We start from the raw sequence: 17,312 nt of genomic DNA, 5'->3' as shown, positions 1-17,312 counted from the left end.
AGGGCGGATCCCCAAGACAAGCAAGCTGGGCGAATCTAGGAGTACCCAAGGAGGCGTACCAACATCTACCCTGGGCGGATCTCTAGGCTTACTTCCTCCCGAAGTAATTCACCAACAACCCCTAACAATCTGTACCTGTACCAATGTACTGTTTGTCGGGGCGTATCACCTATTTTAGTCTTTTAGGGATAGCCTTATTGTAACCCTAATAGGGGTAATCCTTGTCTTTTGTTATCATTAAAGGGAAGTATTTAAACCCTCATTTTGTAAGAATGACGGCAACTTTTATCAATCAACTCTTTCTCTTTGAGAATTCAAGGTTTAATACCTTTTTATCTTGGGATTCACTCCTTCTAGTTTAGCTAGAGAAGAACATCTTTGTGGGTTTACGATTAAAACCTTCATTATCGCTTTCAATCTGTATCACTACCTATATTTCTCTCCCATAATACTTATCTTTTGAATCTCGATTGAACTTGTAGTTACTTCATCTTGTTCTTAGTTGTTATTTTTTTCTAATATGTTATTATATTTTTAATATTTATAAATATCTCCCTATATTCTTAATATTTACATGTTCCCCGGATTTCCGTTTCCTACATTTTTTTTAAATTACGTTTCCTAGTATTCGTTTCTGTTTCTGTTTCCGTATCCATACAACATAAACTAATAGTTAAGTCTCAATTATAGATTTTACATTAATGTCAAACAAATAAACCTTTCATTGACACACTTTTGTAAACTTCCCAAGCAAAGGGAATATTCTGGCGTGGATATTCTGTTCATCTCATTCAAGTTTTGCCTATATAAACAATCACACAAGTAATCTCATTTTGGTGTATATCTTTCGTGTGTTCTAAGTGAAAAGAATTGGTTAGCTAAAGCTAATTATTCATATTAAAATAAAGATGAAGCCAAACATTTCAATCTTTTTCAAGCTTTTGATAATCCAGTTATATCTTTCTGTTGGATGCCTTTCACAAGATTTTGATTTCTTCTACTTTGTTCAACAGGTAAATTAAATTAATTGTACGAATATAGAATATAGAAGAAGAGTTTATTGCTTCATAAATAAATTCTTATTAATTTGTATTTGAAAAAACAGTGGCCAGGATCGTACTGTGATACCAGACACAGTTGTTGCTATCCAAAGACTGGAAAACCAGAAGCAGATTTCGGGATTCATGGACTTTGGCCTAATTACAAAGATGGAAGCTATCCATCTAACTGTAATACTGATCTTGTCTTTGATAAATCTCAGGTATGTAATCATATATTCAATTATTTCCTACGTTCCCCACTAACGTTTCTGCCTTTCGTATCCGTTTCTGTTCCTTTTCTTTTTTCATTACCGTTTTCTAGTTATATTTTTATATAAACACCGTTTCTCGGTGTCCGTTTCCTTTTCCGTGTCAGCAGGGGGTTTTCAGGGGGAGTCGGCCTAGGCGCCCGCCTAGGACCCCTCCTTTTCGAGTTCTTATATTAAGCACTTGGTCTTTCATGTCACTCGGTCCCACATAATAATTAAAATAATGGGGTCTCTTAGAATATGTCCGGGTCTATGTTACACGTGTCAAAATATGTATGAAAGGTACTCCGAATGACATGAAAAACCGGGTGCTTCTAATAATTTGCCATCCTTTTCAGAGGCCTCCGAATTCATTTTTTATAATTTTTTATTTATATAACTGAGAACTTCTTTTAATTATAATACAACAACTATTGAAATCTCATTTGTTAAAAATTATAAATATAAATAACTATTATCTCATATTTGAATTAAAAATTAATTATGTATAGAAAATAAGAATACAATATGCTAAAATGGAATAAAAAATCCTCAACAATACACACTGTTTTTTTTTCTTACAATCACCGTCTCTTAACAATAATAGAGGTCTCAGAAATTTATTTCACAATTTTTCTCTTAACAATAATAGGGATAAATTATAAATTTATCCATGTAATTATTTGAGGAGAGCGGATTTAGTCTTTACGTATAAACAGTACAATAAGCTTAAGATTTATGAGATGATGCAATTTCAAACCGCATTAATAAAAGACAAGTTTTTTTTCAATAACAAAATATGTACGAGAATGCTAGATGTAGGAGGTAGTTTAAATATGAAATTACACATCTTCCATTAATAAGGTCTAAAATTTCATCTTTTGTTAAAGGTTATGGTTAAGATTGCATTGTTTTGTACATGGAAGCTAAATCTGTTCTTGCTTAATAACTACATAGCTAAATTTATACCTTATCCCATAATAATATAGTTGTTAATTGTTTTGCTTTTTTCAAATTACCTCAAATGTTTGAGTTTTACTTGTTCTTCTTGTTTGAGTCAAAAATTAATTAAATTTTATATGTACTAAATTTAAATTTGTAAAGAAAATAGAGAGTTGCCTAGGGTCTCTAACATATTGGAGTCACCCCTATGTCAGTTTTAGTTTATGTTTTCGTGCAACATAGATTATTTCTAATGATCTATTACCGTTTTCTAGTTATATTTTTATAGAAACACCATTTCTCAGTGTCTGTTTCGGTTTCCGTGTCAGCAGAGGAGGTTTCAGGGGAGTCAGCCTAGGCGTCTGCCTAGGGCCCCTCCTTTTCAGAGGCCTCCGAATTCAATTTTTATATTTTTTATTTATATAACTGAAAAATTCTTTTAATTATAATACAACAACTATTGAAATCTCAATTGTTAAAAATTATCAACATAAATAAATATTATCTCGTAACAATAGCACAGTAGGGGTCTCAAAAATTTATTTCACAACTTTTCTCTTAACAATAATAGGGATAAATTATAGATTTGTCTATGTGATTATTTGAAGATAGCAGATTTAGTCTTTACATATAAACAATACAATTTCAAGCCTAAGATTTATGAAATGATACAATTTTAAACCGCATTAAAGACAAGTTTTTTTCATTAACAAATATGTGTCGTAGAATGCTAGATGTAGGAGGTAGTTTAAATATAAAATTACACATGAAAAACAACATCTTCCATTAATAACGTCTAAAATTTCATATTTTGTTAAAGGTTATGGTTCAGATTGCACTGTTTTGTACATGTAAACTAAATTTGTTCTTCCTTAATAACTATATAGTTAAATTTACACCTTATTCCATAATAATATAGTTGTTAATTGTTTTGCTCTTTTCAAATTACCTCAAAAGTTTGAGTTTTAATTGGTTGTTCCAGTCAAAAATTAATTAAATTTTATATTTACTAAATTTAAATTTATAAAGAAAATGGAATATACAAACTGACATATTGGAGTCACTCCTATGTGTCAGTTTCGGTTTATTTTTCGTACAACATGGATTATTTCTAATGATTTATTTTGTCCTCATATGATATGCATTTTATAGATCAGCGACTTGGTGAGCAGCCTGCAAAAGAATTGGCCAACACTGGCGTGCCCAAGCGGGGACGGGAATAAGTTTTGGTCACATGAGTGGGTGAAACATGGAAGCTGCTCCGAGTCAGAACTAGACCAGCACGATTACTTTGAAGCAGCTCTGAAACTAAAAGAGAAAGCAAAGCTTGTAGAGATCCTTGCAAATGCAGGAATCAAACCTGACGATGAATTCTATGAATTGGAGAGCATTAAAGAAGCTATTAAACAAGGGATTGGATACAGTGCCGGGATAGAGTGCAATGTGGATGGATCAAAAAATAGCCAAATTTTCCAGATATATTTATGTGTCGATACTTCAGGCACGGAGTTCATCGAATGCCCAGTCCTACCGAGGGGAAGATGTGCTTCTCGTGTCCAGTTCCCGAAGTTTTAGACTTTCATTTCGCTCCAACTATTTAACGATTCTTCTAATTCTCATTGTTTGGACATGAATTCGTATCACAATTCTCACTACAGGAGATTAAATAAAACTAGCATTTTTTTTTTGCTACTACTCTATATATTCTCCACATATTTTTTTTCTATTAATTATTGGACCATATCGTGTTTGGCAAGTTTAAAATTTTAGGCGCTAGTTGGATAGATATGACTCACGACGGTTAATCGAATTTGTATTTTGGTACCTTTTTAATTTTTAATAAATAAATTATTATATAAATACAATTAAAAATGAATTATATTATGTAAAAATAATAATATAAAATATTTAAGATTAAAAAATATATATTTTTTAATTTTATATATATATATATATATATATATATATATATTGCATTGTTATATAGAGAAATATTGTATTTTATGTTATAAAAAATACTTTTTTAAATTAAAAGTGGGGGAAGAGGTGAGACTTTTGGACATCCCAAGTTGGTACCCCAAAACGACCCCCGATCCGAGCTCAAATCATATAAAAGGAGCACAAAGTTACAAGGAAAGTAATAGAGAGTTCAGGAAAAGCGATACATCGGACGGCCTATACAGTTATCACTAACTAATCTATCACAAAAACTCTGGTGCGAGTCCCACCAGGAAGTCGTAGTGCTAACCAGACCCAAATTATTAAGGGCGTCAGCGACCATGTTACCTTCTCGGAAGACATGTGAAACGACTAGTTGCATTGATGAATACTGGTGAATACTCCGCTCTCTAATGAAGCCAAACTAATTTTCCAAGACAATCTTACTAGAAACCCGAACCAAAGTCATTGTCACATCACCAAGCATTTTTCCAAGCATTCTCTATTGGAGATGCTCTCATTGCTGTTTTTAAGTTTGGAGATATCATCGGACACATGAATGTTCACATGCACCTTAATGACCAAGTGAATTTGGTCATTCACCGTTAGATACAGGCTTATTGAATTTTGAATCTCCATCTTATGATTCTAATAAGCCTAGATCTAACAGTGAATGACCAAACACTATATAATCATTAAGGTCCATGTGATCAAAACTGCATTGGACATGTTGCTTAAATGAAGTTGATAATGATAATGATAATTTGGATACATATAGGCATTTGTTTGGATAATTATAATTTAATGACTATTTAGATGATGTTGTTTGTTTGGATAATGATAATGATCAGTTTAAAAAACTAATCAGAAGCACAAAAAAAACTAAATTTGATTTTTAAGCATTTTCTAAATCACATCAAACTTTTTAGAATTTATATAATGTGTCACTTACGAGGTGTTTGTTAGGAAGGATATAGGAGGTGGGATATGGATAAAAAAAACACGAGATAAGTTATCCTGTGTTTGTTTGGCCACTGTCTTTTCTGTCCGAGCAGAGAGAAGCCAATTCCTATACGGCCCACCATCTAATGGGTTCGCTCGAACTCTCCACGGAGACACAGATGTGAATCATCTTCGTGAATGGGTGGAGAGGCTCCGGGAAGACAAGGGTTTCCTCCAATCCGGGGATACGTTGGTAAAAAAGGACTAGTTAAAACCTTTTCAATAAGATTGGACTCTCTATGAAAGTTCCGCTCCTTTTTTATGGAATAGCATAGCAGGCAAAGTCCTACTCAAAGCAGGAGAAACAATAAGATGGAAAAGTCCGTCTTATCTCTCAAATTAATGTTATGTAATTTAAATAAAGTTAAAATAGTAAAATGTATTATTTTATCCCTATCCCTATCCAACATACCAAACATTGAATTCTTCACTATCATATTTTTATCCTTATTCCAACCATTTATCTTTATCCCTATCCCCAACTTTTTTCTTTATCTCTATCCCAATATAATACCAAACGCTCCATTATAATATTAGTAGGTCTGATATCTTCTAATATACAGGGCAAGACAAGTTTTTAGCTAAACATGATAAATTAGTAGTTACTGAAAACATGATAAATTCAGTAGTTATTTTGAACTTTAGATATAAGTCAACATCAAATTTTCTAGAATTTATTAAACTTTTAAGATGTCCATGTATTTGATAAGATTTCTTCTAGATCAGCATATGACACATATTAATGAGAAAATGTCTTCGAGATGCAGACACAATATCTTTTGCATCTTTTTGTCTGGGCTTAATACCTCACTTGTCCAAAAAGCTTGATTGGCCCCTTAAACTTTTAAAGTATCCCGATAGCTCCTCAACTTATATAAAATATTCAGTTAGCCCTCTGAACTTGCATAAAATATAATCAATTGATCACTCGGTTGCAAAAAAGTAAGTTAAATGCGGAAGATGTATTCCACACATCTTAGAATGTTATTACATAATTCAGAAATAAATTAAAAATGAAGTTATTACTTGCTCAACTATACAACTTGTATTTTGATCGTTTTACTTTTTTTTAAGACTCATGCAATAAATCTTCCGCATTTAACTTACTTTTTTGCAACCGAGTGATCAATTGATTACATTTTATGCAAGTTCAAAGAGCTAACTGAACATTTTATACAAGTTCCGGAGGCTATAGGGACGTTCTGAAAGTTCAGGGAGCCAATCAAACTTTTTGGATAAATTCAGGTGCAAATGATGTATTAAGCCTTTTTTTCTGAGGAAAACTTCAAATGTCGTTAATCAAAATGAATATTCTTATTATTGAGTATAGACACCAATGAATTTGAAATAATAAATGAAATAAAAGGATTAACATAAAACACTCCTAGCTAGAGTATGAACTGCTTTGTTGGCTAATCGGGGACAAAAAAGACACCCTAAAATCAAGGGGCTCTGCTAAAAGATTTACAGTCTTGAATTAATTCACCAAACTTGGAAATATCAGCACAATCTCCATTAATTAGATCACTTACAATTTTAGAGACAGATTGGAATTCCACATCCACTTCAGGCTATTCAAAAGAGCAAGTGCTTCGAGAAAATTAACAGGGTGACCACCGACCGCTGTTCGGCTATATCTTCGGAATCATTATGTATCACTACACCCCAACCATATAAATTTGCTGCAGTAAAGACCAAGGCATCCACGTTGCAGCATAGCCACCTTTCGCCTGGTTTCTGCCATGTCGACGCCGGACCAGTCGCACGAGCTGGTTGCTGATGCGCTTTTATCTGCTGAGCATTCCAGCAATCCGCAAATGTCAGCAGAAGATGGTGGCAACAGTCCAGTCCAGAGTTTGGCGTTCCTCTGTCCCAAATAAGCCAAAAATTAAGAAAATAATCGCCAAATTTGGCCTCCTGCTCCCATGGTAGGAAATTCTTGCATCAAGATGGCACGTGTGTTCGACATTCTCCCTACAAACAACACACAATCGGAATCTCCAACCCACGTGACTGAAGTTGAAATCTGGTGGGTATCCAATTCGAAACAGCCCGCCAAAGGAAGAATTTAATTTTAGGAGGAACCTGTATACGCCAGAGTCGGCTCCAACCGTCCGTTTCAGTCCTGGATCGGTGAACATTGATATATGCTTTGTAACCAGACTTGGCGGAATACTTCCCATCATTAGTAAAGTGCCAGATAATTCAATCAGCGGTCCGTCGACAGGGTAGAATCATACCTTTGATTATGCTAGCATCAGCTTCATTAAAAAGTTCATCAATTCTGACATGATTCCATCGCTGCTTCCCCTGCACCAACAGGTCTGAAACCCAGAGATCATCGGTCATATGAATTTCAGGTTGGATAGGGATAAAACTGCTATCATGAATTAACCATGGATCCTTCGTTAATATCTTTTTGTATCTGATGGCGGAAATTATAAGCATTGCACATCATGCTTTCAAGATAAAATTGCATTAGCAATATGAAAAAGCAAAATAGGATCAAAATGCTCAACACAATACATTAACTTCATTGAATTACCATGTAGCTATTCATATCAACAATTGTGTCAAAGCTTGGAAAGAAGCACAAAAACTACCTTAACTTTTTCAAACATTTCCTATTTCTCTACCTATTTAGCACATACCAACTCAACGATGGCATGTTGAGAACATCTTGGAAAACTTAGTAATTTTTCAGAAACATTAAATGCAAACTCTGTTCCACGCTTTTCTGATATCTTCACAACTAGCTTTTCCAACACTCTAGCATTCTTGAGTAGAAACTCAACAAAGTTCACCACAAGCCTACATTTCTTATCTCTTTTCGAGAAGCCAAAAATCTTGACAATCTTTAAATGCGACACCAAACAATGGAAAAAAGTTTCTTTTGATTTCCAGTAATTCTCTCCAAAATCATTCAAGTCTAGAACATCTGTAGCATTGAAAGACTGAAGACAAAGTTGTTAGCAAATTAGAGGAATGGATATTCAATATATATTTGAGGTTCCAATATACATTGTAATAAATTTGATAAACATCACCATACTAAAATTAAATTTGATAAGAGGTTCCAAGAAACTTTACCCAATGGCGGGTTGACACATTTATAATTAATTCCTGAAGCATAATTGAATTGCGAAGTGCATATGCAACTGCAGCTGGATGCTTATCAAAATCAACATAATTCAAAGTCAAGCATTTGCTTTTGAACAATGGACAAGATATACCTCCCACCTCCAAAGCTGATAGAATCTTCAAAAATATAAGACGGAAATGGAAATTCAGATATGATATTAAATGTCAAATTTGAATTTGTATTTTCCAATTATCAGTTTAATGGAAACAAATCTAGTGAAACAATTCTAATGATATTAAATTCTAATATCTAGGTATCAAATGTTTCTTCTACTCACCACAGCACTAAGAAAAAAGAAACTTCAACAAAATTTAGAAAGGATTAAATAATTCTTTTCCAATCAAAAGTTACCTTAATTAACGGACGTCCGATCTTTAGCTCCTTGACATGCTCAAGCTGCAGTAGGATTTGCTTACCCAAACTTTCATCAATCCCTTTCTCAATAGCCACACAAGGCTCAACATCAAGATCAGCATAAATTAAAGAAGGCAAATTTGTTAACTTAGAAGTTTTGAAATTCAATACCCCAGAAAGTTTCAATTTCTCAAGGTTAGGACAGGAAGTTTCAATGACATAAATGTGATAAATTTCACTTAAACCCAATCTTTTCAGAGATGTGGAAGCAATAACAAGCTCATCAAACAGATCACAGTTGCTTATTTCCAAAGATTCAAGTACCGGACAGCCACATAGAATATTTGCAATCGCTTTGTCAAGCAACGTTTCATTGACATTGTTCAATTGCGCCAGAGTTAATTCTTTAAGGTTTGGACATGAAATTTCAATATCAGAAAATTCAAGTTCCCACAAAACAGATCTTTTCAAAGATTTGGAAGCAATTACAAGATGATCAAATCCAACACAGCTATTCAATTGTAACGATTCAAGTAACGGACTGCCAGAAAACACATTTTTTATAGTTTGATCAGTCAACCTAGAATTTTCTATCTTCAATTTCTTGAGAGATCTCCAATTTACCATCACATTAGGCATATATTTACAATTCATAGTCTTCAATTTAACCAATGAAGCGTTGTTAAAAAGAAACCTCGGCAACTTGTTGGCTTTAGAAGAGTAGAAATCCAAAATTAGCACTTCCACATGCTTTTTAGTTGCAAAACGGATTCTTGCACTAAATTGAGGATCCCGCTTTAAGCAATGATAATTTTGGATGTGGAATTTTTTGATCTTTGAGCAGTCATATAGAATTAGTGTAGTGTCAATCAATTTAGAGAAGTTTTCTTCAGACCTAACAGGGCCACAGAAAACGAGAACTGGGACACGAGTCCATTGGTTCTGCCATCGTTTTGATAATACACTAGTCTGAATAGCTTCTTTGGTTGATGTCAGAAAGGAGAGAATATGGTGAATGAGCGCATCTGGTAAAGCACTGATTCGATCTTCTTTCGCCTGCAACTTCAGCCTTTTGTTCCTAATTTCCTTTTCCACCTCCATTATTAAGTGACTATGGATGCTGTCAAAGACAAAAATGTAACTGAAGAATAAGGAAGATAACCCTCAACTGTGAATTATCTATACAGAAAGTTTAGGTAAAACAGAAGATATGACTATTCATGATAATCGTAGCAATACATACTATTAAGTAGGGTAATAGAAAATTGAATTGAAAAACGCTATTTATTTTGATCACAATGACGCTTTAATTCTCCATGTACTTCTATGTTTCTTGATTCAGCTCCTATACTTCTTATTCTAATAGATGCTGACTATACAAATTTATGTAAAAGTATAAAATATTTTCAATAAAGGAATGTTGAAAGAGGATCAGATACCATTAAATTTCAAAGATGAAGTTCATATAGAGGATCAGATATCATACTAACCAGAGGTAATCAACCTAATCTAAATGGGTTGTGAAGAACCAAAAACGAAATCATATCCATCTCAAACGAGACATTTTGATTCTGACAAAGCAGAGCCAAAGAGGGAAGTAAATTTACCTGAAAGATAGTGTGGCGGCGGTGGAGACTTCAATTCGATTTGGAAAGAAACTGGTGGTGGTGGAGGGAAAGGATGGAGAGGCGAACAGAAAGCAACAATGGCGATGGTGAACTCCTACGAGCTTGACACTTCAATTCGATTTGGAAAGAAATTGGGGAAATAGGGCAAATTCCATCTCAAACGACATATTTAAAGTGGCGGTGGAGACTTCCAATTCTATTTCGAAAGAAATTACAGAATCGAGGAAACAGGGCAAAGTCCAGTTCCGCTTAAATACACCATTGGCCACTTTAGTTTTATTGTTGTCTCGAAAATGGTACAGATCACTAGCTAAAAACTAATTTTATTTTTAACGATCTAAAATCGAATAATTTTAACTTTAATATTGAAAGTTAAGAGCAGTGTTAATAATAACATTGTTAAATTTGGTCAATTTCAAATATTATTTTTTTTCTATTTATTTTACACAAGTTACATATTGAAAGTTAAGAGCAGTGTTAATGATAACATTGTTAAATTTGGTCAATTTCAAATATTATTTTTTTTCTATTTATTTTACACAAGTTACATATCGATTAGTTCTAAAATTTAGTTAGAATTGAAGGTTAATATTTTTAAATTCGACGAAATATTTAAAAAATTATGTGCAACTCGTATAAAATAAAGTATAATTTTATAATTTTTAATTTTATTTTTTTCACGTCTATTCATGTATTTGTCATCTGTTACTAATGAGTAATAAAATGACGCGCATGTAGCGTAGATGATAAAATTTGTGACTGAAGAGATAGATTGATGAATTATTTTTCAAATTGATCCAACAATTTGTCAACGTTAAGGGTAAACTTGCTCTTTACTGTCAACATTAGGAGTAAAATATTGTACCATGTTAGACGTTATGAGTAAAATTGCTCTTAGCTTTCAATGTTAGATGTATTTTTGCACCTTATTCCTAAATTTATCTCAATAAAATCATTCAACTTAGAATTTTATTCAATTAAGTCACTATGACAACTTCAAGAGCAAAAAAAAAATTCAGAAAAGTGGCGTCATCAACATTACTCAATGTTCAACGCTGATTGAAACAATACGTGATTACCACCTAACTGATCCAAATTACACGTGAAACCACTGACCGAAATGACATATGGCTTCCACCAAAATGACATGTCTCGCTTCGGTTAGCTATCTGGCAGCTACGTGTTGTTTTAGTCAACAATGAAAATTGACTACTGCTAATATGACAGTTATGTCACTTTTTCAGTGTGTTTTTACTTTTGTAGTTGCCAAAGTGACTTAATGGAGAGAAAATTCGAAGTTAAATAATTTTTTAAGATAAATTGAAGTTGAATGACAATTTTAAGATAACCATAAAAGTTGAGGGATCGACGTATTTAACCCATATGAAGGTAGTTTTCAATTTTATATGTATTTTTGTTTTTTACACTGTATTATATTAGGACTAATTAATACATCACCAGCTCCTTGAACTTGTCTATAAAAATAGATTAGTTCTCTAAACTTTGTTAGTTTTTCACAAGCTCCATAAACTTGTTTATTTCGTATCACCAGCTTCCTAAACTTGTCCATAAACGTAGATTAGCTTCATGAACTTTGCAAGTATTTCACCAGCTCCTTAAACTTATTTATTCCGTAACAACTAAATATAAAAATCATAATACTAACTCTCGATCCTCATCCATTCGATATCTCAAACATGCAGCACTAACTCTTATAATAGGTTGAAAGGTAGGAGAAAGAAAAAATTACCTCTCAAATAGATAAAGATGTATTTTTAGAATTTAGGTTTAATAAGTTTTTGTAGTTAATTGCTACGAAATAAACAAGCTTACGGAGCTAATGAGACACTTGCAAAGTTCAGGAAGCTAATCTATTTTTATGAACAAGTTTAGGGAGTTGGTGATACGAAAATAAGCAAGTTTAGGGAGCTAGTGAGAAACTAAGAGCATCTCCAATAGAGGTTGCTTCAAAGAGTGTCAAAACTTATCAAATCATACTAAAATATAATATTTTATTAATTTAATAATAACGTTACTCTTGGTAACTTTTGTTTAAAAATGCTCCAATAGTAAGCAACTTTAAAAGTTGCCACAATGACCCCACAAATCATTATTTAATACAACAACAACAACAACAAAGCCTTAGTCCCGAAATGATTCGGGGTCGGCTAACATGAACCATCATATAAAACCGTGAAAATCAAGTCGTGTCAGCGACACAGATTCGCTCCCTCCACTCCGTCCTATCCACTACCATATTTTCCTCAATTCCCAATAAACTCATATCACTCTCGATCACCCTCCTCCAAGTTTGCTTAGGTCTTCCCCTACCCCTCACCACTACATCCATTTGCCACTCTTCGGTTCTCCTAACCGGCGCATCAAGCGCTCTACGTCTCACATGGCCAAACCACCTTAGTCGGTTTTCTCTCATTTTATTCTCAATAGATGTAACCCCTACTTTTGTCCTAATTATTTCATTACGCACCCGGTCCTTTCTCGTGTGACCACACATCCATCTCAACATACGCATCTCCGCCACCGACATCTTATGGATGTGGCAGTGTTTCACTGCCCAACACTCCGTACCATATAACAATGCTGGTCTAATTGCCTTCCGGTAGAATTTTCCCTTCAATCTATTAGGCATGCCGGGATCACAAAGGAAACCCGTAGCACTACAAATCATTATTTAATATATAATTTATTTTAATTATAAATATTGTTAACCAATAGTGAAATGAGAGATAGAGCCATCAAAAAGGTGTACCAATAGTATTCAAGTAGACTCATTTTTTTATATTAAAAAAAGTTTGGGAACCTTGAAGCAAGGTTGCCAAAAATTGGCAACCTTTTGACAACCTTCTTGGCACCCACCATCACTCCAATAGTAAGCACCTTTCAAAGAGTTGTCAAACCTAATGTCATATCAGCTGACACTTTTTTGAACATTCTCTACTGGAGATGCTTTAACAAAGTTCAGGGAGTCAATATACTTTTATATACAAATTCAGAGAACTAGCGATGTATTAGAACATTATATTACATATATTTATTACATATATAGAATATATTTATCAATGTATTAACTCTTTTTATGGGTCTATTTATTAACTTTTATATATATACAAAATAGAAAACATTTATATTTTAAATAAAATTAATGGAAAGCCATCAAGCTTATTACAAAGGATGAAGGGATTGAAAAAGTTACAATCAAATAAGATGAGAGAAAACTCAACTTTACAGCCTCATCAGCTACTCGAATGGGCTCTCTCGAAATAAAATGGAAGCTACAACAAGGGATAGCATTGGCGAGATCACGACAATCCGCCAGAACTAGTCCTAAAACCGAGCCATCATCATCATCTTCAACTTATTGAAGTAACGAATTGATAACCAACTGAGAATCTTCCTCCATAATCACCACCCTGTCACTTAGGAATTTAATCCATCTAAGTGCCTCACGGCACGACATTGCTTTGGCTAAATACGTGAGCTGTAAATCGGCACGACATTGCTTTGGCTAAATATTTTGCTAAATTATTCTAAGTATGTATATCTATATATATTTCACATATTCAAGGCACCAGTCTTGCTATTTCTCTGATGAAGTCTAGATTTCTGGCTGTCTCTGATTTGCCTAAAGCTTCCATTGCTCCGTCCTCGATTTGGTCTTCTCGTAAGTTTGTTTATTCATCCATTTGGGACCAGACCTTTTGGTGGATTGACCAGTCTTCAAAGCTCAATTTCTGGACTGATAGGTGGATCATTCCATCAGTGGCGGACAAATTGGGTCTTGATCATCAGGATAAGCGTTCACGCTTTAATTCTGTTGATGATTTTTTGGTTAATTCGGAGTGGCTTGACTTAGGCACTCTTCCTTTGGTTGTTCAAGACAGTATTCGATCAATTCACAGGGGTAGAGATGATCTTGATTTCTGGGTTTGGCAGCCCTTTACGAAGGGTATTTTCTCTGCCAAAGAGTACTATTCGATTATCAATCCTTGTTCCTCTTCAGTGGACTGGTATAAATTTGTTTGGAATGCTCACACCCCCCATTCTCGTTCCTTCACTCTCTGGAGAGTTTTGCACGGTCGGATTTCGACTCACGACCTCCTACAACATCTTGGATTCTCATTTGCCTCTCGTTGTGTTCTATGTGGTAGGGATGCTGAGTCCACTAACCACCTATTTATTAGCTGTTCTTTTGCAGATTCTCTTTGGAGGGCTCTTGAGTTTCACTTTGACTGCTCTTTGCCTCGTTATTCACAATTCATCCACTTCTTCAGCTCTCTTCGTAGCATTCATTTTGGCTCACAGGTGTTGATGATCTGGCGTGTTGCCGCTGTCACTTGCATCTGGTTAATCTGGCATTGCAGGAATGAAGCAATCTTTAAGGAAGTTTCTCCTTCTATTCAGCACTCGAAGATCACCCTCTTTCGAATGATTCGAGAGTCATTTGCCACTTCTAAAGGTTTTTGCTCTTCACGGAGAGATGATGTTATCTTATCCTGTCTTCTCCTAGGCCGCCTCCGGCTCCCAACATTATTCCGGTCCATTGGCTTAAACCTCCTCCGGGCTGGGTTAAAGTCAATGTGGACGGCTCTGCTTTTGCACTCCAAGCGAGGCAGGAACGAGAGGTATTTTTCGCAACTATCGTGGATTTCCCAAAGGATGTTTTGCTTTTTCTACCCCTTCTTCTTTTGCTTATATGGCTGAATTGAGAGCCGCTATTTTTGTAATTGAACTTGTTTGGGAGAAAAATTGGCATCAGCTTTGGATTGAGTCAGACTCAATGTACGTTGTTAATCTGCTTAGACATCGTTCCATGGATGTTCCTTGGAGTATTCGTCAAGAATGATTGCATTGTCTCAACATTTGCTCTAGGATGAACATTCTTTTTTCACACATATTTAGGGAAGGAAATAGAGTTGCTGATGCACTGGCAAAGTTTGGAGTCTCTTCCTCAGTGATCAATTGGTGGCCTTCAGGTTTATCAATGATGATATTTGTAGTATTTCTCACTTGCGTTTTTCTTGACTTTCCTAAACTTTTCTCCTCCCTCTTCTTTTTGTTTGTTCTCCTTCCTTATCTTGTTCAAACACTCATTTTTCGTTTATTAATATTTTGCTGGTTTGTCAGTTCTTGGGCCACGGGTGCTCAACCCCCCCCCAAGTTCTGTCTCGTCCCAATTTCTATAAAAAAAAATATATATTTCACATATGTATTTAAGAAATTATTAATTTATAGAGGTAATAATACAATGTATTTATAAATGGTTGTTCCAGAAAATTATCTTATTAATTTATTAAAGTTGGTCAGTTTTTAAACCGGCCCAAGTCGGGACCAAAAGAAATTATTATTTTAAAGAGTATTAATTTATAGAGGTTTTACTTTTGAAATATTTTTAAATGAAACACAAAATGAAAAATAATTTTCGCGGAAGCTAGTCTAGCCTCTAATCATAAAAAAACATCAATAATGTAATCCAAAATACTTCATGTGGTTACTGTAATAGTATGAGATGCAAAAACAACAATTAATAAAATTACAAATTAACATACAATAATATTACAGATAAACATGCTTATAAAAACAACTTCATTTTTAGTTACATGTAGCTATCTATAACACAATCAATCTAGTCCTCCTAATACATTTACATTAGCAATCTATTTGTTCCAAATCTAAAACCTTACATCAAGTACCAAAAAAACTATGGCAACTCAACAACGGCATATTGAGAACGTCTTGGCATGCTTAACAAGTTTTGAGAAACATCAAACGAAAAAGCTGTTTTATCATCTTTCAATACAACAACTATCTTTTCCAACACTTCTGCATTACTTAGTAGAAATTGAACAAAGTTAAGCACAAGTTTGCATTCGCCATCTCTCTCCGGAAAGCCAATGATTTCAATAGCCTTTAGATGCGATGTTAAACAATTGAAAACAGTTACCTTTGAATTCCAATAGTTTTCTCCAAAATCATTCAACTCCGGAAGACCATACGCGTCCTGGAAATAAGAAAAAATTTAGGACAAGAAACTTGACAAAGTAATCACATAACTAAAAATTGAGAAAACTCATGAAATGTTGTAAATCAATATACACACATTCGCAATAACACTTGAACTAAATTTCATTATTATTATTCAAAAGGTTCTAAAAATTACCTTATCAATGAGTGGCATCTCAATGACTAATTTTTCAAGCACATCTAAAAGTTGCCACAATGACCCCACAAATCATTATTTAATACAACAACAACAACAACAAAGCCTTAGTCCCGAAATGATTCGGGGTCGGCTAACATGAACCATCATATAAAACCGTGAAAATCAAGTCGTGTCAGCGACACAGATTCGCTCCCTCCACTCCGTCCTATCCACTACCATATTTTCCTCAATTCCCAATAAACTCATATCACTCTCGATCACCCTCCTCCAAGTTTGCTTAGGTCTTCCCCTACCCCTCACCACTACATCCATTTGCCACTCTTCGGTTCTCCTAACCGGCGCATCAAGCGCTCTACGTCTCACATGGCCAAACCACCTTAGTCGGTTTTCTCTCATTTTATTCTCAATAGATGTAACCCCTACTTTTGTCCTAATTATTTCATTACGCACCCGGTCCTTTCTCGTGTGACCACACATCCATCTCAACATACGCATCTCCGCCACCGACATCTTATGGATGTGGCAGTGTTTCACTGCCCAACACTCCGTACCATATAACAATGCTGGTCTAATTGCCTTCCGGTAGAATTTTCCCTTCAATCTATTAGGCATGCCGGGATCACAAAGGAAACCCGTAGCACTACAAATCATTATTTAATATATAATTTATTTTAATTATAAATATTGTTAACCAATAGTGAAATGAGAGATAGAGCCATCAAAAAGGTGTACCAATAGTATTCAAGTAGACTCATTTTTTTATATTAAAAAAAGTTTGGGAACCTTGAAGCAAGGTTGCCAAAAATTGGCAACCTTTTGACAACCTTCTTGGCACCC

General features: G+C 34.4%; 2 protein-coding genes across 4 annotated transcripts; one reads left to right on the top strand and one right to left on the bottom strand.

Moving 5' to 3' along the window:
- Positions 1-840: 840 nt before the first annotated feature.
- LOC136225619 (ribonuclease 3-like) lies at positions 841-3,928 on the top strand. The gene is made up of 3 exons (XM_066013701.1): positions 841-1,013; positions 1,106-1,261; positions 3,383-3,928. The coding sequence occupies exons 1-3, from the start codon at positions 909-911 to the stop codon at positions 3,803-3,805; spliced, it is 684 nt and encodes a 227-aa protein (XP_065869773.1). The 5' UTR covers positions 841-908; the 3' UTR covers positions 3,806-3,928.
- A 2,534-nt stretch (positions 3,929-6,462) lies between these two features.
- LOC136226590 (putative F-box/LRR-repeat protein At3g18150) lies at positions 6,463-10,543 on the bottom strand. Of its 3 annotated transcripts, XM_066015165.1 has the most exons (5): positions 10,274-10,543; positions 8,664-9,786; positions 8,261-8,428; positions 7,411-7,494; positions 6,463-7,333 (listed from the first exon to the last, which is right to left on the bottom strand). In XM_066015165.1, exons 2-4 carry the CDS (start codon positions 9,765-9,767, stop codon positions 7,417-7,419), a joined length of 1,350 nt encoding a protein of 449 aa, XP_065871237.1. In that variant the 5' UTR covers positions 9,768-9,786; positions 10,274-10,543; the 3' UTR covers positions 6,463-7,333; positions 7,411-7,416. The 3 variants fall into 3 exon arrangements, with proteins under 3 accessions (XP_065871237.1, XP_065871235.1, XP_065871236.1); XM_066015163.1 differs by having other exon boundaries at positions 6,463-8,124; XM_066015164.1 differs by having other exon boundaries at positions 6,463-7,494.
- Between the last annotated feature and the right edge of the window lie 6,769 nt (positions 10,544-17,312).

Source organism: Euphorbia lathyris, chromosome 4, assembly GCF_963576675.1.
Source record: "Euphorbia lathyris chromosome 4, ddEupLath1.1, whole genome shotgun sequence".
Lineage (NCBI taxonomy): Eukaryota > Viridiplantae > Streptophyta > Magnoliopsida > Malpighiales > Euphorbiaceae > Euphorbia > Euphorbia lathyris.
This window is presented reverse-complemented; position numbering and strand designations above follow the sequence as displayed.

Excerpts from the sequence above, each read along its gene's own strand:
- LOC136225619 (XM_066013701.1), top strand. The coding sequence starts at position 909 with ATGAAGCCAAACATTTCAATCTTTTTCAAGCTTTTGATAATCCAGTTA. Across the intron at positions 1,014-1,105 it reads TCTTCTACTTTGTTCAACAG|TGGCCAGGATCGTACTGTGA; the intron begins GTAAATTAAATT and ends TTGAAAAAACAG. Across the intron at positions 1,262-3,382 it reads TTGTCTTTGATAAATCTCAG|ATCAGCGACTTGGTGAGCAG; the intron begins GTATGTAATCAT and ends TGCATTTTATAG.
- LOC136226590 (XM_066015163.1), bottom strand. The coding sequence starts at position 9,767 with ATGGAGGTGGAAAAGGAAATTAGGAACAAAAGGCTGAAGTTGCAGGCG. Across the intron at positions 8,429-8,663 it reads TCGGACGTCCGTTAATTAAG|ATTCTATCAGCTTTGGAGGT; the intron begins GTAACTTTTGAT and ends ATATTTTTGAAG. Across the intron at positions 8,125-8,260 it reads ATGTGTCAACCCGCCATTGG|TCTTTCAATGCTACAGATGT; the intron begins GTAAAGTTTCTT and ends CTTTGTCTTCAG.